Here is a 25,077-nt window from a genome sequence, read left to right as displayed (position 1 = left end):
GGGAGGCGGGGGAGCAAGGGGGGGATATGCTGTACTATCATCACCCAGCCCTTGGTACTTGTTATTCTGGGCAGGAGCGGACGCTGGCGACTCCAGCAGAGATGCAGCGGAAGAAGCTGCAGCAGTATTGGCGGGGTGGGGGAAAGCTGAGGACCTGGATATCATATCCCCACCCTCATGACTCACTATTCTCCTGGAGAAAAGGAGTCTCCCATGGTTAGCCCTGTGTTGGCGTCTTCCTTTATAGAAAAGGGACAAAGGTGGAGAATGAGAAAAATGGGCTTGTGTTCTCTCTTTCTCTTGCACACAAAAACCATTGTGATTTCCAACCTTCCAGTCTCTAATTAGGCCACACACACACACACTGTTCCTCAGTCTGTAAAGGCAGGGAATTCTGTGATGGAATTTATATTTGGGGGAGACCCCCACGTTTTTACGCAAGAGCACAGAGGCACAGATTATCAGCAGGTGCATAATATACCCCATTCCTCGCACCTGTAGGGCGTCTCGGATTCCCTCGCCTGAATCCACTACATCACATCCAGGGGTGTTGATAGCGGGTGGCCTAGGGGAGAGCCAAGCTTGTGTGTGTGTGTGTGTGTGTGTGTGTGTGTGTGTTTTAGCCCCATCTCTCTCTTCCCCACCCCCAATATTTATTTACTTATTTATTTGCGCTTTGGGTACGGGCCGGTCCAGCACAGTGCAAAATGCCCTGCTGGTCAGGGTTCCAGGCCACCCGCCATCTTCACTGACTTTTCAGTCATGGCTCTGATTGTGTTGATCTGTGGTTGCCGGGCATCCCGCATGGATGGTACTGACGGGCAACAGGTGACTTGCAAGCAGTGGAAGATGCGGGTGGCACTGTGGTCTAAACCACTGAGTCTCTTGGGCTTGCCGATCAGAAGGTCAGTGGTTCAAATCCCTGCGACGGGGTGAGCTCCCGTTGCTCTGTCCCAGCTCCTGCCAACCTAGCAGTTCGAAAGCATGCAAGTGCTAGTAGATAATTAGGTACCGCTCCGGTGGGAAGGTAAACAGCGTTTCCATGCACTCTGGTTTCCGTCACGGTGTTCCATTGCGCCAGAAGCGGTTTAGTCATGCTGGCCACATGAGCTGGAAAGCTGTCTATGGACAAACGCCAGCTCCCTCGGCCTGAAAGCGAGATGGGCGCCGCAACCCCAGAGTCGCCTTTGACTGGACTTAACCGTCCAGGAGTCCTTTACCTTTTCTTTTACCTGCAAGCGCTGGACAGGGTGGAAAGGGGAAATGGGTGCCTGTGAGTATATGAGGGAGAGAAGTCGCATTAGAGGTTCCACGAGACTTTCAATTTTTAATTCTAATATGTACCTAAGCAGCAGCTCTTGCCGATAGATCGCAGGTGGGGCAGAGGTCCCAGTTAACATACAGCGAGCCCAGAAAATGATGCTGGCACTTAGTAATGTAATAGAGTAATCTTTGACGGCGAGAACTTAAGTTGTCTCCCCCCTTGGAATCTCTGCACCTATATAAATGGATGGACTGTATCCAGCCCAGTCCTACTGATAGTAAACCTGTGTGGAACCCAAAAGGATCCAAGTCTGCAGCTTCCATTAATTCCAGGGGGCCTGCTCTGAACTTGACTGACGGTTACAACCCTATAGCTGCCCACTCACCTTCAAAGAACATTCACAGCACATTCTCTGCCCTCAAAGAATTATGGGCACTGTCATCTGTTGAGAGTTGCTGGGAATTGTGACTCCGTGAGGGGCAAACTACAATTCCCAGAATTATTTGAGGGAAATAATGGGCTTTGAACGTGCCTTAAGGCTACAGTGTGTATGCAGCCTATATCTTGGAAGCGGGCCCCAAGTCTTGTGTGTACTTAGCCCTGATCACACTCTTGGCTTAGAGAATCTGGGCATTCATGCCTTTTAGCATCTGCCACCTCTTAATTCTTCTAAAATGTTGCCGGCGTTTTTTTAGGCCCATGAATATGCTCCAGTTTTTGAGCGAGAGTTGTAGGTGCCTCCCCTTCTGATCGTTTCCTTTCTCCTCCCCACAAATGAAACCCGTAACACACATACCCGCTGCCTCCTCGAGAGACAGAAAGGGAGAAAATGTGTGCGCACTTTGCTTTTCCAAGGGATCTGGTTAAAAGGTGGATGGTAGAACCATAGATTTGTAGAGTTGGAGGGGGCCACGAGGGTCAGGAATCTTTCACCCAGTGTGGAACTCGAACCCAGAACCCTGGGATCAAGAGTAATGTGCTGTACTGGTTGAGGTATATCGATGCAAGCCTCGAAAAGCACATCTATCTGAAAGAGGAAGTGGGAAAAAATGGCACTCCTACTTCCTCCTTCAACTTAATGAAGAAAAAGGTAAGCATCTTCCCTATCTGATCGCCAGGGGGGCAGTGAAGGGCATGGGGGTAGGCTCAGAGACTTTGTGGGCACCAGGAGAAGACTTCAAGGGCACCATTGTGCCCATGGCACCACATAAAACAATGTTTCTTTCATGAGAATCCTGGCATAACCAATTCCCAGCCCTAGAATTTGGATTTCTCCTACTCTACGACTGCCCAATCCCACCAGATAGCTCTCAAGAAACCCGGGTGTCCTGGCTTCCACTATTCTTGTTTTCAGCCTGTTGGAAGAAGATGACTTGCCAGCGCCAGCAGAGGAAGAAACTTAAACACGATGCTGAGTTTTAGAACATAGACCAAAGGCAATTGTACTTCATCCAGCAGAGCTTTACTGAAGGCAAATGAGCATAATGGTCACGGATCCAACACATTCAGGATTGGCACAGTCCGTGAAAAATCCAGTTGCAGCACTTACAATGAAACTTGCAATACTTATAATAAGGCCAAACCTTAACACTATAGCATACAGAACACCAGACTAGAACAAAGAGACAGAAAAGAGAAAATAAGTGAAAGTCGGGCTCCTTCTGGCCTCCCTATTATAGTCAGCGTGACCTTGACAGAAAGATAACAGAATGAGTTTAAACCAGCTGTAAGCTTCCCAGAAGGAAATAACCCAAACAACAAAAACCTTCCTGCTTCTTTCACATAGAAACTTCTTGAACCTTCCTGTATTAAGTAGAATAGGAAAGATCTCCACACATCAGATCAATACTTTCTGTACTAAGAAATGCAAACTGACAGAAGAAGCTGTCTTTGGGTTTACAAAAAGGATGTTTGGGTGGTGAGAGTGCTAGAGATCCATATGCTCTGTTCCAAGTGATGTGGCTGGGGGTGGTCAGGGGAAGAATGGGAGCAACAGGAGGTGGGAATGAGCCCACCCCAAATAACTAGCCTTTGTATCCATGCAGGTGCCTACGGAACTAAAGAGGGTGGCAACTGCAGCGGTGCAATTTCGCCAAGGACTTAAGACAACAGCCCCCTACCGCCATGAAGAAGCCCCCCAGGGACAGCTGGGGATTGGGCACGCCACCCAGGCATAGCAAAGCCAGCCAGGACTACTGACCCTCTTCGCCTTTGCAGATTGTTCCCTCGTGCATCCAGCAGAGGGCGCTACCCCTCTCACTCTGCCGCTTCCCCACTTGGCGACCTATGGACCCAGCAGCTCGCCGGATGGCAGATTGGGTGCCCTGCTTCCAGCTTGCAGCTGCTTCCACGCGGACTCAGATCCCCAGGGACTTGGTATTGGCGTCTTGCTGGCATTGACCTGGACCAGTTGGCATCCTGGATCCGGCAACACGGAAGCAACCTGACAGCCACCCCCTGAACCAGTTTGCTGACCAGGTGAGAGCGCAGGGCGCCAATCTTCATTTTCCCAAAGGGCGGTTCCTGCCTCCCATCTCCTTACTTCCCTCTTTCCCCCTGTGCTGAATGTTTGATTGTAAGTTCCTTGGTGGGTAGGGACCTGCCAGTCATCTTGTGCTCTTCAAAGCAAAGAAAAAAATGTGCATAGACACCAACTGCACTTATGAGATCAGAAGTACTGAAACAGCTGTTTTTAATCCTTAAAATTAGATCCAGTGGTGATCTAACCTTGAGGGAAAGCTCGTAGGCCTGTATCTGTAGGGAAATGTTCCACTGTCTTTCCTCAACGTGATGTCCATCAGCTCCACACACGGTCCTGGGATGTGGGGCAGCCATTGGCATTCACCCTCCAGGGCCAATCTCCCTCCCTTCCTTCCTTCCTTCCTTCCTTCCTTCCTTCCTTCCTTCCTTTCTTTCTTTCTTTCACGATCACTCGTAGCCGAGTAAGATTGTCTTCCATAAACACGGTTTTAACAGTGAGTCCGTAAGTGACTGTGGAGGCCAATTCTGGATCCACACGTCCTTCCACAGTGGGGACATTGGTTTCCGGGCAGGAGTTGATCACGATGTGGATTTGCCAAGCGTGCCTTCCTCTTAGCACGTTTCTCCCTTGCGTCTTGAGTTCGATACCTGAACCACAAAACAGCAGCGGGTTGGGGAACAGGAAGTGATGTTTAGCGAATCCTATGCTTCTCCCCTTCTTTATACATTTATTTATCTAGTTTTTCAAATTAAAGTTTTGCAATCACATATCCAACATACATCATAAAAACAAGATTCCAAATAATCTTCCCTCCTCCCTTTTGTGGGTCCTGTTTTTAGTCATTTCCTCCTGCATCTTTTATAATAATCCAAATCTTTTACATCTCCATTATATCCAAAATCCACCATTAAACTCCTTTGCTTCCATGTCCCTTTTGGAAGGGCCTAACATGCTCTCCATTTTATATGCCTTGTTGACTGTGTTTCACCTCAGTGCCCCATCTGGCTGAGGAGAGCCCATCAAGTCGAACTTACCTATAAGAAATGCCTCCCCCAAACGTCTAGCGAGCGCAGGTTTGCCAAGGCTGCCTGGGAGGGGCTGAGATCTAAAAACTGATTCTGCTTTGCAAATGTGGCCCCCATGCAGACATGTTAACGTTACAAGAGAATTGAGCTCATTTCCCTGGTTAAGGCCCAGTTTGGCTCCTGGTCTCCCTTCTGGGTGCAGAATGCTGCAACGAGACTCCTTACGGGGTTCTTCGCTGCGAGATCACATTCACCCGGTGCTACACCAGCTGCACTGGCTCCCGGTGGAGTACAGGATCAGGTTTTTTTTTAAAAAAAATATTTTTATTATATTTTTTCAAGATAGAGATATACAGTCAGATATACAAAGAAACAAGAACAACAAGAAAAGAAAAGAAAAAAGATAAATCCTTTCAAAGCTTCTTTCAGTCATCTACCAGACTTCCCCACATCTCCCTCACAGTGCATTCTTAACAATAAAAATATCAGCAAATTATAACCTTGTTTCATGCGTTTCTTTTGTACTTTCAAATCATTGCATTTTAAGTTTAAGTTACTTATTATCAATTTACTCTAAAAACAAATATGATGTTATTTTAAACATTTAAACATTAGTCCTTTCATTAGTATTACTTGGTTTCATATAACATCCATTCTCGTTGCTGGGGCTGACCTTTCCAAATCATGCGAATTCTTATAATTCATATAACTTATAAAATTTTTGCAAATAGTCCTTAAATTTCTTCCAGTCCTCCTCCATTGCTTCTTCTCCCAAATCTCGGATTCTGGCAGTCATCTCGGCCAATTCCATATAGTCCATCAATTGCGTTTGCCACTCTTCCAGTGTGGGCAAATCTTGAGTCTTCCAATGTTTTGCGATGAGAATTCTTGCTGCTGTAGTTGCATACATAAAAAACGTTCTATCCTTCTTTAACACCTTTTGGCCGACAATGCCCAAGAGAAAGGCCTCTGGTTTCTTAGGAAAAGTGTACTTAAACACCTTTTTTAACTCATTAATAGATCATTTCCCAGAAGGCCTTCACTTTTGGACAAGTCCACCATAGGTGAAAGAATGTCCCCTCAGCCTCCTTACACTTCCAACATTTATTATCAGACAAATGGTATATCTTAGCAAGCTTGACTGGGGTTATGTACCACCTGTATATCATTTTCCTAATGTTTTCTTTCAAGGCATTACATACTGTAAATTTCATACCGGTGGTCCATAACCTTTCCCAGTCTTCAAACATGATGTTGTACCCAATGTCTTGAGCCCACTTTATCATGGCTGATTTAACTGTCTCATCCTGAGTGTTCCATTTCAGCAGTAAGTTATACATTCTCGATAATACCTTAGTCCTCGGTTCTAACAGTTCTGTCTCTAGTTTCGATTTTTCCACCTGGAATCCTGTTTTTTTATCCAACTTAAAAACCTCATGAATTTGAGCATAATGAAACCAATCTTGCACCTTATTCTTTAGTTTTTCATAGCTCTGCAACCTCCAATTATCTCCAATTTTTTCTACTATTTCCCCATATTTCGGCCAGCCGGCCTCCATATTGGGGTTTTTTCCGGGCCTTAGCCTCCACTGGTGATAACCACCTCGGGGTCTTACTTTCTAATAAGTCTTTATATTTTGTCCAGACCATAAATATTGCTTTTCTGACAATATGGTTTTTGAACATTTTATGTGTTTTTACCTTGTCATACCACAAATACGCATGCCATCCTAACGAATTATTGAAACCTTCCAGATCTAGGACATCAGTGTTCTCTAACAGCAACCAATCTTTCATCCAGCAGAAGGCTGCAGCTTCATAATATAACCTTAAGTCTGGCAGGGCAAACCCCCCTCTTTCTTTCGCATCAGTTAGTATTTTAAACTTTATTCGGGGCTTTTTGCCCTGCCAAACGAACTTTAAAATATCCTTCTGCCACTTTCCAAAACATTCCACTCTGTCCACGATCTGTAAGGTTTGAAACAAAAACAACATCTTTGGCAATACGTTCATCTTTATAGCTGCGATTCGGCCCAACAAGGAAAGTTTCAGTCTTGACCAGGTTTCTATGTCTTTTTTAACTTCTGACCAACATTTTTCATAGTTATCTTTAAATAAGTTCAAATTTTTGGAAGACAAGTTGACCCCCAGGTATTTCACTTTTTTAACCACATTTAACTCTGTTTCCCTCTGAAACCCATCTGTTTCTGAAGATGTCAAGTTTTTCCCCAAAACTTTAGTTTTTTGTTTGTTCAGCTTAAATCCCGCCACCCGACCAAACTCCTGAATCAAGTTCTAAAACTCTTTTTGTACTAGATTCTGGCTCCTGTAGTGTTAGAACCAAGTCATCTGCAAAAGCTTTCAGTTTATATTGTTTCGCTCCGACCCGTACTCCTTGTACCAGCCGGTCCTCCCTAATCATATTCAGGAGCACCTCCAGGACTGAGATAAATAATAGGGGGGAGAGAGGGCACCCCTGTCGTGTTCCTTTTTCAATTTGAAACTCTTCTGTCACCACATTGTTCACTATCAACTTAGCTTTTTGTTCTGAGTAAATTGCTTCTAAACAATTTTCAAACCCCCGTCCCACTCCCATCCCTTCCAGATTTTTCTTCATAAACTTCCAGGAAATGTTGTCAAAGGCCTTCTCCGCATCAATAAAAATTAACACTGCTTTAGTGTTAATGTTAGTTTGCAAGAGTTCCAGAATATCAATAATATTCCTAGTGTTGTCAAACAAATGTCTGCCTGGGAGAAAGCCTGCCTGGTCCTTGTGAATTACTTCATTCAGTACCTTTTTAAGTCTACTTGCCAAAATGTCTGCAAATATTTTGTAATCCACATTTAGGAGTGAGATGGGACGGTAGTTCTTAAGCTGAGTCTTTTCAGTTTCCACTTTAGGTATCAATGTAATGAAAGCTTCTTTCCACGTTTCCGGTGCCCTCCCTCCGTCCATAATCTGGTTACAAACCTCCATTAGTGGTTGTATCAAATAGTCTTTTAATATCTTATAATACTTGGAGGTAAGTCCATCTGGGCCTGGAGATTTGCCCAACTGCATATTCTGAATGGCATCCTCAATTTCCTGTTGTGTTATTCTGTAATTCAAGGTTGATCTCTTCTCCTGAGATAATTTTGATAGGCCATTAGCTTTTAAAAATTGCTCCATCTCAGACACTTCCTCGGGCCCTTGTGTGTACAGTTTTTTAAAATATTTCTGGAAACACTTTCTAATTTCATCTGGTTTCTGAATGTTTTTCCCTTCGACTTCTAGATTGGTGACATAGTTCAATTTTTGTCTCTTTTTCAACTGCCATGCTAGCAGTTTTCCACATTTATTTGCCGATTCAAAAGATCTTTGTTTCATTTGTTTGATTTTCCATTCCACTTCTTGATTTATTAATTTCGTATATTGTGTCTGATGGAATTTAATTTCTCTTAGAATCTCTTTTGATTTTGGTTTTAATCTCAGTTTTTTCTCTCCATCTCTTATCTTCTCTAATATCTTATCCTTTTTTCCATTCCAAAGTTTTTTCTTGATCGTATTCTGTTGTATCAGAAACCCTCTCATTACAGCTTTACTTGCGTCCCAGATTATTCTCTTTTCCACCGAGGTGTTCAAATTGATTTCAAAATAGTCCTTTAAGGTTTTTTGGGCCTTCTTTACAATCTCTTGGTCTCTTAGTAGGTTGTCATTCATTTTCCATCTGAAGGAACCGGCTGGAGTAAGTCTCAATTCCATTTTCAGGGCGTTATGGTCGGAGCATGTCTTTGGGCAGATTTCCACTCTTCTGGTCTTAGGTGCCAGCCCTCTAGTTGTCCAAATTTGGTCGATTCTTGTCCATGACAGGTGGGCCTCAGAAAAGAAAGTTCCTTCTTTGCCTAGGGGGTTTCTTGTCCTCCAAATATCAATCAAGTCCATATTGTCTGTTAATTCAAAAAAAGGTTTTGGTAGTCTGCCATCCTTGGTTAAATTTTGATTCTGTGACCTATCCATGTAAGTAGAAACCACCCCATTCATATCTCCCATCATAATGATGTTTGAATAGTCCAGATAGTCCAGCAATGTCTCATGCAGTTTCTTGTAAAATTCCGATTTCCCCTCATTTGGTGCATAAATTCCTAATATCAGAACTCTTTCTCCTTGAGTTTGTATTTCAATTGTCAGGATTCTTCCTTGTTCATCTTTAAACAAAAGTTTCGGTGACAGATTCTCCTTTGCATAAATCACCACACCTCTCTTTTTAACTCTATCTGATGAGATAAATTCTTGGCCTAGTCTTTTGTTAATTAACACTTTCCTGTGGAGTCTGGTCACATATGTTTCCTGCAAACAAATAATGTCCAAATGTTCTTTTTTCAAGATATGAAAGATCCTTCTTCTTTTTTCCGGGGAATTTGCTCCATTAATGTTCCAACTGTACAGCTGCAGAGACATCCTGAATCAATCTGTTGTTCCTCTTTATGGGGTGTCCTCCTTTTCATCCGAACCCGAGGGTATAGGTGATGGTTCTTTTCCAGGCTGTGGCAGTGGCCAAGGAGCTGATACTCCCTTCTGTAAGTCCTCTCTGTGGTCGTGCAGGAACTTCTGGTTGTCTTCTATTGTTTTAATCTTAACTTTCTTTCCTTTGTAGTTGAAAGATAGACCTTGAGGAAACTCCCACCTGTAAGGGATCCCGTTGCCTCTCAGTAGTCTTGCTAAATCAGTGTATGCGGTTCTGAGGTCCAAAAGTTGTTTTGGGATATCTCTGTAAATTTCCGCCTTATGACCTTGAATGTCAAGTGATTTCTTAAAATGTAGGTCTAGTATTTTGTCTCTCTCCTGTTTAGATCTCAAAATAATCAAACAGTCTCTGGGTCTGTCCTTCCTTGTAATTATTCCCAGTCTGAACGCAGTTGTTATTTTAAAGTCCTTGTCAACTTCTATATCCCAGAACTTGGAAAATTCCGCTGTCAAAAATCCAATCAAATCCTCCTTCTCAAGCTCTGGAATAGCTCTAAGCCTCAAATTATTTTCCCGATTTCTCAGTTCCACCATAGACTGCTGGTCACTGATGTGTTTATGGAGTGGTCTTACCTCCCCTTTTATAGCCTCAACCTCCTGGTTTGCTTGCTCTGCCTTTAAATTGGCAGCCTCAGCCAGTTTCCGATTCTCCACAGTTGCTTCTTTAAGATTCCCAATTGCTTGTGAATGCTGTGCTACTTGTTCAGTCAGTTTAGTAATAGAGGATGTGGCTAAATCAATTTTTGCCGTTTGGTCGTCCACCTTCTTGTTTAAAATTGCAAATTGTTCTAACATTTCTTTTAAAAGGGTATCAGATCCTCCTGCAGCCATATCCTCTGTTGTTGACTGTTCAACTTCCCTTAGTACAGCTGGGACGGATGATCTACGTGACTGAGCAGTCAAAGTTGTTTGCACAAGTTGAGCTTTCGCTTTTGCAGATCTTGTTTTCGGTGGGCCACTCATTCCACACCTGTCTATGAGTCAAGGTCAAATTGTCTATTATCCCATGGGAAAGACAGTTCCCAAATGTAAATAACAGAACAGCAGAGAGTCAAAATAAAGTTTGTTCCCAGGCACTTATAAATCCAAAGTTCCACAAGGGGGAGTGTTGCTACAGTTCAGAGAGGAAAGAAAGAAGTTTATCCGCCATTAAAGTCCCTGCAGTCCCAAACAGTTTAACAATAGTCCTTCAAACTTTTTTTAACTCACAGAGCACTTCCCAAGTTGCCACAAAGTCTCATCTAAAAGGTGCAAGTTACAGTTCCTTAATTGTATCTTCCAAATTTATAATCCCTTTAAATTGCTTCCAGCTTGTCAATTTCTTTGCCTTTGATCTTTAAGCATTGCCGGGAGACTGACTTCCTGTTTTTCATCCCCCGCTTTCAGCCAAATTCAAAAATTTGTAATCCCAAATAGAATAGTCCTTACTCACGAGTAGGTAATTTAGAATCCGATGTTCCAGGAAGAAAGGTCAGCGCTCAGCAGCAGCAGCCGCGCGGCTTCGCTCCCGCAGAAAGAGCGATGAACTCACAGCACCGCTTCCCCTCCACGCTTCCGGAGCCCCTTACGGGGTCCCTTCTTCGTTTTGGGGGTCGCTCCAGGTGCCCGCCGAGTCCCACGGCCACGGGCTCACTCTGCCCGTGGTTTTTCTTGGTGGGTCGTCGCTGTGCTGCAGCGAACGACCCTTTCCTGCGGAGCCCCTCTTCAGAGACTGAAGAGGACCGCCATTGCTGTTTCGCGCCGCCTCCGGAAGTCGAGTACAGGATCAGGTTTAAGGTGCTGTTTTTAACCTTTAAAGCCCTATACGGCCTAGGACCCTCGTACCTACAGGACCGCCTCTCCTGGTATGCCCCACAGAGAAACTTACGGTCTTCAAATAAAAACATCCTGAAGGTCCCAGGCCACAGAGAGGTTAGGCTGGCCTCAACTAGAGCCAGGGCGTTTTCGGCTGCGGCTCCAATCTGGTGGAACACTCTGTCACAAGAGACTAGGGCCCTGCGGGACTTGACATCTTTCTGCAGGGCCTGCAAGACAGAGTTGTTCCACCAGGCCTTTGGTCAGGGCGCAGCCTGACTCCCGCCCTCGGCAATCTTCGCGGAGCTCTGGCCCAATGGTTGCCAGTGGCCTGAATTAATTAATTTTATAATGAATGATTTTAGAGTGTTGTTTATGCTATACTTTTATACTGTTTTATTGTTGTTAGCCACCCTGAGCCCGGCTTCGGCTGGGGAGGGCGGGATATAAATAAAATTTATTATTATTATTATTATTATTATTATTATTATTATTATTATTATTCTGCAATTCTCTGAAATGGGGAATCCCAAGCATGGATCGGTCAGGAAACCAGAAGCCCTTCCTGTAAATGCCTATTACCCTGAAAAAAGGTCATGTTGCTTCTCCTGCTGTCTGCCCTTGTCTGCCTGCCTTTCTATTTTCTGCCTGGAATAAACAGAACACAGGCTGACTGCATTTGACGCTTCTGTCAGGGGTTACTGGAGGAGGAGCCTTTCAATCTAGACTGCTCCACATTCCCTTCACCGTATACAATGTACACCCTGGCTCAAAAGGAAAATGGGGTGTTTGCGGGAAGGGGTGAGGTTCATATGCTGCAAATCTAATTGCTCCCCCCCAAGAGTTTTCCTGAGGGGACGTCACGTAGAAAATCCATTTGCAGCCCACCCTTTCCTCCGGGGAACTCAAAGGTGGCACACGTGGCTCTCCCATTTTATCCTCGCAACAGCCTTGTGAGGTAGAGTAGGCTGAGAAAGATTGACCCATAGCGGCTTTCCCAAGGTCACCCAGTTAGCATGGCTGAGACCCCACTGAGCAGCTTGGACCTGGGTCTGCCCATATATATTTTGGCTTAATTTCATGGAGGTAAAACAGAGGGGTTAAATGGGTAGCAGAAACAAAAGAGCAAGAATGAGATGGCAGAGAAAAAGGAGGTTTACACCCCGCTTCTGTGCAGCCCCCCACAAATTATCCCCATGGCCTTTGGCAGAAAGAAACAACAACAACAACAATAACAATAACAGTTTTATTATTTATGCCTCACCCATCTGACTGGGTTGCCCCAGCCACTCTGGGCAGCTTCCAGCATATACAAAAACATAATAAAACATTAAAAACTTCCCTATACAGGGAAACTGCCCTGTCACTGCTCTAACCTTTATACGGTACTGCTTTTCTGGGTAAAGTAAGTTGGCATGCCAAGTAGGCCTGTAGGAAATGGGGCAAGTTTTTTAGGTGGGGAGGACCAAAGCTGGTCTCCCCACAAGGTAAACAGAGGCCCAGGACGGCTTATTCCAGGGCAGGCTTTCTCAACCTTGGCCCTCCAGATATTTTTGAGACCACAATTCCCATCATCCCTGACCACTGGTTCTACTAGCTAGGGATCATGGGAGTTGTAGGCCAAAAAAGATCTGGAGGGCCGAGGCTGAGGAAGCCTGTTCTAAGGGGTGACGGTTTTGTCACATCAATGGACGAGGCTTCCCTTTTCCTCTTCTGCTGGGGAAGTGAAGTTGAGGGCATGCTGAAGGCGGATGCGGAAGAGGGCAATGGAACAGATGCGTCCGTTTCCAGCGGCAGCCCAGTTGCCCCCAAATAATGAGCAGACATAGGACGCATTTCTAGGAACACAGGGAGCTGGCCTTATTCCAGGCCAGACTAGTGATGTCCACTCTGCCTGGCAGCCACTGTCCAAGGCCTCAAGCAGAGAATCCTTTCCCCCTACCTGCATACCTGATTTGTTTACCAGGGGCTGCTGGGGAATGAACCCAGGACCTTATAGGCCAGGGGTCTGCAACCTGCGGCTCCGGAGCCGCACGTGGCTCTTTTACACCTTTGCCGCGGCTCCGGGACGGATACTAGCGAGGGGAGGAGGCGCATTGTGCGCCCCGACACTCCCCACTGTGGCGGGCGCTGTACTGGCTATGATGTCGCATGGGGGCGGTGCGTGCGTTAGTCACGCACTGTCCCAACATCACCTTCCCGCCCGCTGTCAGATCAGAGGACAGCGGCGCACATGCTTTAAATGTCACAGTGGTTTTGCGGCTCCCAGGTGTTTTTTTTTCTTCGGAAACGGGTCCAAGTGGCTCTTTTTGTCTTAAAGGTTGCAGACCCCTGTTATAGGCAGTAGCCTCTTGTGAACCCACTTCCGTGAGCATTGGGAATCAGTGTCGCGCTGAAAAGTAGCCACATTGAACTTCGGTTCTGAGGTAACCGTGGCCCCAAAGACTTGCATGACCTTGGTTTTTCCCCCTCCCTCCTTAAATATATGTTGAAAAATATGTTTTCTGTCCTGTCTTCAGGCATCATGTCGGGAGATTATGATGAAGACAGACACCGCAGGGCAATGGAGCTTCTTCATGTGCTGTGTTCCAACACATGCGCTGCCCAGGAACGCGAGAAGTGTCAGGAACTGACAGGCCATGTGGGTCCCATCAACTCAGGTGAGGAGCCTAGAGGTAGGGGAGGATGTGGCCCATATCTAGGGGAAGGATCTCAACAGGAGGAAGAATCGTGGCCTAGGCGTAGGCAGGAGTCCATGAAGGTGAGGGGGAAGGCACAGGGACTGTTAGGGTAATATCAGATTTTCAGTGTTGATGCTGGCACTCAGGCAAACGGTGTGCCAGGTGATCCGTGTTTACCAACCAAATGTGAAGATGCAGTCTTGACAGGATCTGTAGGATCCTGGCAATTGTATTTTAAAACAATCAAGTTTCCAGTCCTCACTGCTTTTGCTGGAGCAAAAAAAAAACCCCGTGGGTGGTGGGGTGGGGACAAATGTTTTGAATTGAGAAGTGTAAACGTGTCAACTCCTGTTGCAAAAATGCAAATTACCTCCAATTCGATTTTTAAAAATAAAATTCTGGAAGTTTTTTGTTTAAACTTTTGTTGCTGGGGTATTTATTAGGGCACGGGTTGCACTGGCTGTCTCTTGCAAGAGTGGGATTTAATGGGAGGCAGTCTTGGCATATTTTAGCAATGGAGAAATCTGGAAGGCTGGATATACAAGAGAGACCTTTTGTTCAAGGTGCCAGCCAGTGAGCCATTTCTGTTTTCCAGGGGACTCCATTCCATTGTTTTCCATCCGTTTTCTTCCCTCAGCAGATGGCCCTGTGGCCATCGAGCATGCTCAGTCCTCAGTAGACTGTTTCAGGTCTCTCCCCCATCACCCTAATTTATTACTATTTATTACTATCATCATTACTATTTTCACAGCTTGGGGGGTGGGTTTCCCCGTAGCCCAATGATACCTCCCTCTTGTGCTTAGATTCATAGAATTCGACCATCTGGTCCAAACTCCTGTAATGCAGGAATATGCAGTTGTCCCTTACTGGGATCGAACCTGCAACCTTGGCGTTATCCTCACCACACTCTAGCCAACTGAGCTGCCTAAGACTCCACCCTTGGCAAGCTGAGTTTCCTAATATGTACGATTTATTCTATTCATATCTCGATTTCGAGACAAGTGGCCCCCAAAGCATCTTTTCTATTAAAACCTGCAGAAAAGGCATATTATTATTATTATTAGTAGTAGTAGTAGTAGTAGTAGTAGTATACTGCTCTTCATCCGTAGATCTCGGGGCGGTTCACAGTATCAATAGGGGTTATGTGGATTTGTCTGCCAGAGTGTCAGGGGCTGGACTGAGGAGGAAAGGTGGAGATTGCTATCCCGCCCCCTTCCTGAACTTTCCCGAGAAGAGGAGGACAGTATAGATTTAGATCAGTGGTTTGCAGAAGGGCATAGTTCACAGGCTGCAGAGGGGAGAAGCTGGGGAATATTGGGAGAGGAACAACAGGATGAAGCAGCAGCAGCAGGTGAGACAGCTGACAGACTGAGGGTCTTCTTTGGAAAGCATTCCTGACCCCCACCCCCAGGATCATGTGAGCCTTGAGAGTAGTAGAACAGAGAGCTCTGAGGCAGAAAGCTCAGATTAGCCGCCGCAGGGGTGACGTAGAATAGGAAAGACGGAGGGGGTGGGACTTTACTCAGAGCAACGCCATTATCTTTGGGAGACTGAATTCCTTTGTCTCTCTGTGAATACAGTGGTACCTCGGGTTACATACGCTTCAGGTTACATATGCTTCAGGTTACATACGCTTCAGGTTACAGACTCCACTAACCCAGAAATAGTACCTCAGGTTAAGAACTTGGCTTCAGGATGAGAACAGAAATTGTGCTCCGGTGGCGCGGCAGCAGCGGGAGACTCCATTAGCTAAAGTGGTGCTTCAGGTTAAGAACAGTTTCAGGTTAAGGACGGACCTCCGGAACGAATTAAGTCCTTAACCAGAGATACCACTGTATTGAATAAAATTACTTGGTAAAAATTATTCTTGTTTACCTGCTTTTTGGCTGCCAGTGCGGGAGGGATCAGATTCACAAGGCCTCTACTGGCAGTTGGTGACATCGCCCAGGTTCCGGACTGTTCCGTCCTGAGTAGACGACGCCCCAGAGGGTGCTGGAGATGGTTGCTGCATGAAGACAGCACTGGCTTGATAGTGTCAACCAAGTCATACAAGCAGCCCTGCCATTGACCTGCAGAGCCCCCTGGCCTGCGGCCGTTGACGATAATAGTTCAGGTGGCCTGGGCAGGGTAGGGGACAGTGTCCAGCAGAGGAGAGGGGACGCACCTGGGCCGGCGACCGAGATGCCAGGCGCCTACAGCAGCCACCTCCCTGCCGTTGACCTCCCGTCGTGGTATCTGCCCCTCCACTTTTCTCCCCTAGAGATCCTGGTCAGCCTGCTGTCAGTGATCGTGACCTTCTGCGGGATCGTGCTGCTGGGCGTGTCCCTCTTTGTCTCGTGGAAGCTGTGCTGGATCCCCTGGCGGGACAAGGGCTCCTCTTCGCAGACGCAACGCAAGGAGCACCCTCTCCATGCTCACCTCCACCATTCGCCTTTCGGGGACCTCCTGGCCGAGCGGGTGGAGCTGGGTCCCGAGATGCCCGAAAGGTCCTACCTCGATATGGATTCCTACCCCGAGGCCAATCTCAAGGTCAGCCAGACCTCCCCTGACCTCCCCGTGGAAGGCCAGACCAAGGAAGGCACCATGCCCAACGCCCACTCCCATCAGCAAGTAGCAAGCTTGGCGCCCACGCCCAGGTGAGTTGGGAAGGTGGGAGGGTCGCCGGGGGCGGTGGGCATAAGGATGAAAGAGGGATGGACGGTTTAAGAAGTTATTGGGACTTTTCTGTGAAATTCTGTTCTTATCAAGGCAAATGGCACCAAGTCCTCAGATAAGCTTGTCGATCAGGGCAATTAAAACAGCCCCCCCCCCCCCCGTTTTCTGTATCCAGAGGAAATGGGGCCTCTCACCTCAAACCCCAGTCATAGTTGGCAAAGCACCCCACTGTTTCAAAGAAAGAAAAAAAGGTTAAGGAGCAGACCAAATTAGTGAAAAACGTAGGAAAGACTGAAGCAACCTTAGACAATATCAGCAAAGACTAATGAACTTCCCTCGGGTTACAGAAGATGAACTGGCTAGAGGGAAAGGTAACAGTATGAACGCTCCAGAATGTTAATATTCTTCTCCTTTATGGTGGTGGGGGGAATCTAACAGCCCAAAATGCTTTTGCAGTGAGCACTCCATCCACTGGGTTGACATCTGTTGTGATCACCTCAGTTGAGGGTTTCTCCGCTGGAATTCCTGGGTTCAAGTGTCATATTGATCCTTCAAGTGATTGAGTTCAATGGACTGTGACTGAACCTGGAATCCTAAGAGTCCTAGGGGGAATGTTTGCCTGTGTGTGCAAAACTCCATTTCACACCCCAGGAGAAAGTCTTGACACATGATCATCGTTCTAGTAGAGGTGAAGTGCTATTTTCCTGTTCCATCCTTCCTCCTTTTGTGTCATGTCCTCTAGTTTGTGGGCAGAGACAGCCTTGTTTTAAGTCACTGCAAGCCATTTGGGAAGACTTTTCAGCCAGTTTGTAGCTGAAGAAATAAATGGTTCTCCTGTCATTGCAGGAGGTTGTTCTGGAGGAGAAATAATAATAATAATTAATAATAATTTATTATTTATACCCCGCCCATCTGGCTGGGCCTCCCCAGCCACTCTGGGCGGCTTCCATAGAAAACAGAAATACAGTAAAATATCACACGTTAAAAACTTCCCTCAACAGGGCTGCCTTAAGATGTCTTCTGAATGTCAGGTAGTTGTTTATCGCTTTGACATCTGCTGGAAGGGCGTTCCACAGGGCGGGGGCCACTACCGAGAAGGCCCTCTGCCTGGTTCCTGTAGCTTTGCTTCTCGCAATGAGGGAACCGCCAGAAGGCCCTCGGCGCTGGACCTCAGCGTCCGGGCTGAATGATGGGGGTGGAGACGCTCCTTCAGGTATACTGGGCTGAGGCCGTTTAGGGCTTTAAAGGTCAGGGTGTGGTATTTCTGTGGAGAGCAAACACTTAATGATGAAGCAAGGACAGCTCCAGGTTTGAGGGGCCCAAGGAATTGCTCTTGTATAGGCTCTCTCCGGCATTGGTTACTTGAGGATCGGGGACAGCACTCTGACTCTGGCAGCCGCCATTTTAATTCCCCATAGTGCCTGAGAGCAGGGGCAGCCCTCCAGAAGCTGGGTGCCAACTCCCATCCGACTCAGCAGTATGGCCAACAGCTAGGGATGCTGGGAGTTGTAGGACGAAGGCATTCTCAGTGGTGGCCCCAAGCAAGATGTGGGGATATGTATTTGAGGGGATGTGTGCCCCTCTGATCTGTTGGATACAAAATCTGGGAAAACCTCAGACTACCTTTTTAGACGCGGGTGGCGCTGTGGGTTAAACCACAGAGCCTAGGACTTTCCGATCAGAAGGTTGGCGGTTCGAATCCCCGCGACGGGGTGAGCTCCCGTTGCTCGGTCCCTGCGCCTGCCAACCTAGCAGTTCGAAAGCACCTCAAAGTGCAAGTAGATAAATAGGTACCGCTCCGGCGGGAAGGTAAACGGCGTTTCCGTTTGCCGCTCTGGTTCACCAGAAGCAGCTTAGTCATGCTGGCCACCGGCTCCCTCAGCCAGTAAAGTGAGATGAGCGCTGCAACCCCAGAGTCGGCCACGACTGGACCTAATGGTCAGGGGTCCCTTTACCTTTTTAGATGGCACCAACTCTCCATATATTTGAAAGGCTTGCAAAGAAGGGGCACATTTTTTAACGTAAGCATTTGGGAATCTTTGTTCATCTTACTGATTTTCTTTTGTTGCTGTTGTTTTTAGTTGGATTGATTGTTTCCTGTACTGTGTTTCTTATTGTTTATTGCTGTGTAACCTTCCCTGGGACCTACTGGTCCAGGGTGGGTGATGTATGCATTGAAGACATGAACCTGGGAGGCCTGGTATGTTGAATTGTAACAGACCCCTTAACTAAGGCCCAGGCTCTTCCTTCCCTTGACCAGGAAAACACCCGAAGCAGTTGCATATTGAACAGCTATCTAAGAATACTGGGGGTTTTTTAAAGGGGAAAACCCACCTTAAATTGCCAACAGATTTGGGGCATAAATCCAACAGTCAAGGCTCAATGGGCAATGAATGGTGTGGCAAGTAGGATTCAAGTGTTGCCTCCGTTGTGAACTCTTTGGAAAAGTTGCCGTGTGGCACAGAAACTGTGGAACTCACTGCCACAAGAGGCGGTGATGGCCGCCAACCCGGGTGGCTTTAAAAGAGGATTAGGCAGATTCCAGTTGTGAATTCCAGTTGCTGGAAATCACAAGAGGGGAGAGTGCTCTTGTGTTCAAGTTTCAGGCTTTGCTTTCAGGCTTCCCACAGGTATCTGGCTGGCTACTGTGAGAACAGGGTGTTGGACTACAATGGGCCTCTGGCTTGATTCAGCAGGTTCTTCTCATGCTCTTATTCCTCGGCGTTGCGCCTCAACCCTAAAATGAAAATTGTAGGGACAACCCACAAGGTTGTTATGAGGACAACAAAAATAAATAGTGTTTCCAGGTGTCTGGAATCTAGACCAGCTGCTTTTAAAATCTTTTTGGACTATCTGAGAAATTGTTAATGTCAAATGAAATCGCAGGCAGGTCCAGAAATATAAGCAAAGGAACAATAAAGGAATGCGATGTAGGGTATATATTATAGAAATAAGTATTCTATTTAAGGCAGTGGATAAAAGGACTTGGAACAGAAACAGCATGGAAATAAGGATGGGATGTCAAAATGATAAGGGAATACTGTATGAAACGCAATTGAATTTGTTAAATTGGGTGAAAATCATTAAAAAAAAATTATGACCAAATCAAAAAAATCTCTAAAATGAGGAGTCACTCTATCTCTCTCCTCAGATGCTTTTCTTCCCTGGCCAAGGGCAGAATTCAACTTAGTGTTGAGGAGATTCCTCCATAAGCACAAGCATTTTTAATAATAATAATAATAATAATAATAATAATAATAATATTTATACCCTGTCCATCTCACTGGGTTTCCCCAGCCACTCTGGGCGGCTCTCAACAGAATACTAAAAACACGATAAAACATCAAACATTTAAAAACGTCCCTAAACAGGGCTGCCTTCAGATGTCTTCTAAAAGTCAGATAGTTGTTTATTTCTTTGACATCTGATGGGAGGGCATTCCACAGGGTGGGCACCACCACCGAGAAGGCCCTCTGTCTGGTTCCCTGCAACCTCACTTCTCACAGTGAGGAAACTGCCAGAAGGCCCTCGGAGCTGGACCTCAGTGTCCGGGCTGAACGATGGATGTGGAGACACTCCTTCACGTATACTTGCTTGATGGAACAATGTCCCCTCTCCTCACGCCTGCCTGTCGGAATTTCTCTTGACCCTCGCAGACGTGATTTGGGGGTGTGGCAGGAGGAGGAGGGAACCCTATTTCACTAGTGGAAGTCTTTTCACTGGCTTCCATTTGCAGGACCCCTTAGTTGAATTTGGCCCAGAAGATTCTCCATTTGTCCAGTGAATCTGCCCATGGTGGCTAATCTATACGGTCACGCAAGCCACTGTTTCCCCCTCCCTTTCTCCCCAGGTACAATACGCTGCCGCGCCCCGTGACACAGCAGTTGAGCAGCCCGGACACCGGGGTCCACGTAGGGGAGGAGAAGGTGGAACAAGTGACTAGCATTGGGCAGATAAAGCCCGAGTTATACAAGCAGCGCTCGGGCGAGTCGGACTCCAAGAAAGGCGAGGCCGCGAGCTGCGGGCGGATCAGCTTTGCCCTGCGCTACGCCTACGGCACCGAGCAGCTGGTGGTGAGGATTCTGCGGGCCTTGGACCTGCCCGCCAAAGACGCCAACGGCTTCTCGGACCCCTACGTGAAAATGTACCTGCTGCCCGACCGCAAGAAGAAGTTCCAGACCAAGGTGCACCGCAAGACGCTGAACCCCATTTTCAACGAAACTTTTAACTTCAACGTCCCCTTTGCCGAACTGCCTTCGCGCAAGCTCCACTTCAGCATCTACGATTTCGACCGCTTCTCCCGCCACGACCTCATCGGCCAAGTGGTGCTCGACAACCTGCTGGAGATCGCCGAGAGGGACAACGACGCGCCCCTCTGGAGGGACATCATGGAGGGACATTCGGTGAGCACGGTGATAAATCTGGGGCGGGGATGTGGGGGACGGGCACCTCCTTAAAATGACAGCGCCTGCCCAAATCTAGCCCTCTTCAGGTACATGATTTAATACACAAGGGTTAAAATGAGGGGCAGGGGTGCACATGCAAGCCACGCCCCCTGTGCCTCCCCATATTTCTGCTCCTTGGTGTAAGCTAGGGCTGGCACAGATATCATCCAAAACTGCTTTGAAGTCCATATCGTGAGAGTGGTTTCCTAGTTTCTGACCTGGCCATATATCGTGGATCAGGATGTGTGTTAGGGCTGGGGATATATCGTCCAAAACTGGTTTGAAGTCCATAATTTTTGACCTGGCAATATATTGCAAATCATGGTGTGTGTGTGTGTGTGTGTGCGTGCATTATGTAAAAAAATCACAATACAGGAAAATCTGTGAAGCTAGGCAATGCCTCCACATAGTTCCATCCTTATTTCAGATATTGTGATACAGTACAGTGGTACCTCGGGTTACATACGCTTCAGGTTATAGACTCCGCTAACCCAGAAATATTACCTCGGGTTAAGAACTTTGCTTCAGGATGAGAACAGAAATCGTGCAGCGGTGCTTCAGGTTAAGAACTTGATTCATTCTGAAGGTCCGTTCTTAACCTGGAACTGTTCTTAACCTGGAGACCACTTTAGCTAATGGGGCCTCCCTCCACCGCTGCACGATTTCGGTTCTCATCCTGAAGCAAAGTTCTTAACCCGAGGTACTATTTCTGGGTTAGTGGAGTCTGTAACCTGAAGCGTCTGTAACCCGAGGTACCACTGTATATCAGTATATTGCGATGTTTAGCTGGTGATGCACCATTAAGTTGAAAACCAGATTATCACCCAACTCTAGTGGAAACGCACCAGGAGGAGCACCAGATTTGTTCCACTGGTGCATTTGCAGTGCGCCAATCTTCCTTCTGCCTCATCCTGCGTCTTGGTAAGCAACAGTGCTTCCGATTATCATTAGGGCAGCTGAGACTGGAATGCAGGACCCAAGTCCAGGGTCCCACTTAGTAATCACCATGGCAAAAGCTGTGGCTTGCAGCAAACAGGTCTGTGGCCAGCCCGCCGAGGCTGGTCGCTATTATAGCCTTCTTTCTCTCTTCCTTTTAATTTCATTAAATGTTTTATAGTTGGGGGACAGCCAGCTTGGCACATACACGATTACAGATGCTCAGTTTATTATTTTTACTTTCAAAACGTATTATCCTCTTTTCTTTTCTTTTTTTTTCCTGGCGCAAAATGTCCGTGCTTATACTCTAGTGAACACATCTAGCCTGTAGCAATAATGGTGCTGTGATTGAAAATGAGTTATAAAATGTGAAACTACACATGCTGAGGGTATTTTTTCCCTTCTTTAATCAGAGTTGGCAAGCTGGGTTCTCTCTCTTTCTGTTCCTTGGAGGCGGGGGAGAAGAGAAATTTTAATTGTGTCCTTCCCAACTGAAGCGACAGAGATAATACATATGGCTCAATCCAATGCCCCTGTACCCTCCATGTACGTCCATTAGATTCAGGGTCCTAAATTACCAAGTTTCACCTCCAAATGTGATGTAGGAAGCATTGCCCTCAGTCTGATTTGGCTTTGCTTGACTGTAATGAGATTGACTGATTATTCATTTATTTATTTATTCATTCATTCAATTTACATAGACAAATCTGACTGGCTGCAGTACGTCATCACTCTTCCCGAGAAAGGTGAAGCTCCCTTCTCCTTATTAAGGGGAAACTGCCACCTTAAAAGAGTCTCTCCTCCTCTCTTGGCGAAGGGAGACCGGTTGATTTCATGGCAAGCAGCGAGCCAACGCTGCTAGCCCCGAAATGCCATGTCTCTCAATGAAACAGGAATCCTGCAAAATTTCAGCATAGCCCTAGTATGACTGGCAGGCACCAGTTCGTAAGTGCAGTATTACCATACATGGGGTCTACAAGAAAAGAGGCACCCCTAGTAAATTTGTGGCTGAGGCGAGTTTTTTGCTGAGCATTTTTGGCTCACAAGCCCTGCTCTTAGCCACTGTTCAAAGCCAGTACCCAGTTCACTCTTGAGTATGGAGGACTGACGAATAAACCCCATACTCCGTAGGTTTCCCGCTTCTGAAAATGTGCCTAGTACAGCGCTGCGAACCCATCCTTGCAGCTCAGCTGTTGAAAAGGAGAAGGGGTTGTCAGCTGGTTATTTATTTATTTGGGTAAAGTTTTAAGTTTCATTTCATTTGATAACGTATATAAAACAGAGAGAACAAACAAAAATTAGAAGATGAGAAACAATTTATAAAATAGGTACGTAGAATGAGTAGTTGCACATGAGTTAACAAAGTCCAAGTATAGACTATTAACGTTATCAGATCATCCAGTCTAGCTCCAGGCTTGTGACGAGTATAATCAATTTTAATGCCAGCCATTCGACACAGTCAAAAGCCTTAAAAATATCCAATGCTACTGTACCAGCTTTCAGTTTATTTCTTATTATATCTATTTTATTCAGCATTCTTCCTATTAAGCTAGACACCTGTCTTCCTGCTACAAAGCCACATTGGTTTTTATTTATATATTTATACATAAAATTATTCATCCTTTTTGCCATTATTGTGGCCAATATTTTAGCATCTTGATTTATTAGGGAAATCGGCCTATATGATCCTGCGTCCTTCAAATCTTTTCCTGGTTTTGGAACTAAGATAATGGTTCCCACAATGGAGGGATCCTCTCACCCTCTATTACTGAAATATATAATGCTTTTAATTTAGGAACCAATATTTTAAAAAATACCTTCTAATATTCCATTCCCAATTCATCTGCTCCTGGGGCTTCTCCCCCTTTTAGTTTCCCTATAGCTTTCTCTCTTTCTTTTCCTGAAATTTGCTGTTCCATAACCTCTCTATCCCTGCTTTCTAGCTTTATCTTCCACTGTGTCTTGATATATTCTTTCATCTTCCCCATAGAATATGTTACCTGCTGAATATAACTCTTGGTAAAACTCCTTAAATGCTCTCAACTTATCTTCCATCTGATTGTGAATATTACCCGTTTTATCTTTTATTAGGCTAATTGAATTCTTTACTTTTTTTGACGGTACAGCTCTTGCCAGCAATTTGGAATTTTTATTACCATCTTCAAAAAATTATCTTTTCAAGCATATCAAATCCCTCTGCACTTTTTCCATATCTTTATTTTCTAACTCCATCCTTTCTGCCTGTAATTGTGCATAACATCTTTTATGCTTATCATGAATATATTGATTTTACAATGTCCTAATTTCTACCTCTAACTTTTTCATCTCTTTTTGTTCCCCCCCACCCCACCCTTCAATTTACTGGATTCCCTAATGCTAATTCCCCTCATCACTGCTTTCATTGCATCCCATATTATTGCTTGAGTGCTTTGGCCCTTCTCATTAATCTCCCATATGTCTAATAAGTCTTTCCCTATCTTATTTACTGTTTGACTATCATTGAAGATCCTCGTATCTAACTGGGACTGGTGAGTCAAACGCTTCATGCCATGTGAGTCAGGGGCAGGGGAGTCTCTGGGAAGCCCCTTTTCTTCACCACGCAGCAAGGAATTGGAGCATGTGTCCCTGGGAGAAAGAGCTTGTTCTGTTCCTCCACGAGCTGTTCTCAGGGTTTCTGTTCTGCATTTTGGGAAAGGGGAGCCCTAATTCATCCGGCTGTTGCACAGCAACCCATCAAACTTAGTGTGTGTGAGGCGTCTTTGCGTGTGAGTGTGCATGCATGAGAGAACAGCACATGTGTGCATACATGTGTGGCGTTCTCACATCCATGCCACACTCTTGTATCACTTTATGAGTCACGATACCCCTCTTCAAAATGCCCCAAAGGCAGAGAAGAGGGGCAAAGACTTGCTCTGTTACTGCTTCAAACGAAAGGACTAGATCAGCGGTTCTCAACCTGTGCGTTCCCAGATGCTGTTGGACTACAACTCCCATCATCCCTGAGCTCTGGCCTTGCTAGCTAGGAGTGATGGGAGTTGTAGTTCAACAACATCTGGAGACCCACAGCTTGAGAAAGGCTGGACTAGATCTAACAGGCTTAAATGCCAGGAGGGTAGATTTCAGCTGAAGATTCAAGAAAGCTTCTTGACGGCAAGAGCAGGTCAGTCACACCCACACCATGTGTTTAAAGCCCTCTTGTGCGACTCATGGTGCTTTCCCCCAAAGAATCATGGGGCCTTTAGCTTTAGGGGTCTCCTTAACAACTCCAAAGGCTGTCACATGGGAGATGGA

The 25,077-nt window shown here is 46.0% G+C and overlaps 1 protein-coding gene across 3 annotated transcripts in view; it reads left to right on the top strand.

The window, feature by feature from the left end:
* SYT3 (synaptotagmin 3) overlaps positions 1-25,077 on the top strand; it is a 61,214-nt gene that overhangs the window by 15,818 nt on the left and 20,319 nt on the right. For 2 of the 3 annotated variants that reach the window (XM_082194406.1, XM_082194407.1), the window contains exons 2-5: positions 3,310-3,742; positions 13,589-13,729; positions 16,011-16,386; positions 20,256-20,808. In XM_082194406.1, the coding sequence (XP_082050532.1) occupies positions 13,594-13,729; positions 16,011-16,386; positions 20,256-20,808 (1,065 nt within the window). In that variant the 5' untranslated portion in view covers positions 3,310-3,742; positions 13,589-13,593. Of the gene's footprint in view, positions 1-3,309; positions 3,743-12,760; positions 13,076-13,416; positions 13,496-13,588; positions 13,730-16,010; positions 16,387-20,255; positions 20,809-25,077 lie in introns of those variants that run through there. The other variant, XM_082194408.1, reaches the window with a different exon arrangement.

Source organism: Podarcis vaucheri (assembly GCF_965113315.1).
Source record: "Podarcis vaucheri genome assembly, chromosome: 13".
In the NCBI taxonomy this organism is placed as follows: domain Eukaryota; kingdom Metazoa; phylum Chordata; class Lepidosauria; order Squamata; family Lacertidae; genus Podarcis; species Podarcis vaucheri.
The sequence above is the reverse complement of the archived record's forward strand: the minus strand, read 5'-3'. Positions and strand labels throughout refer to the sequence as shown.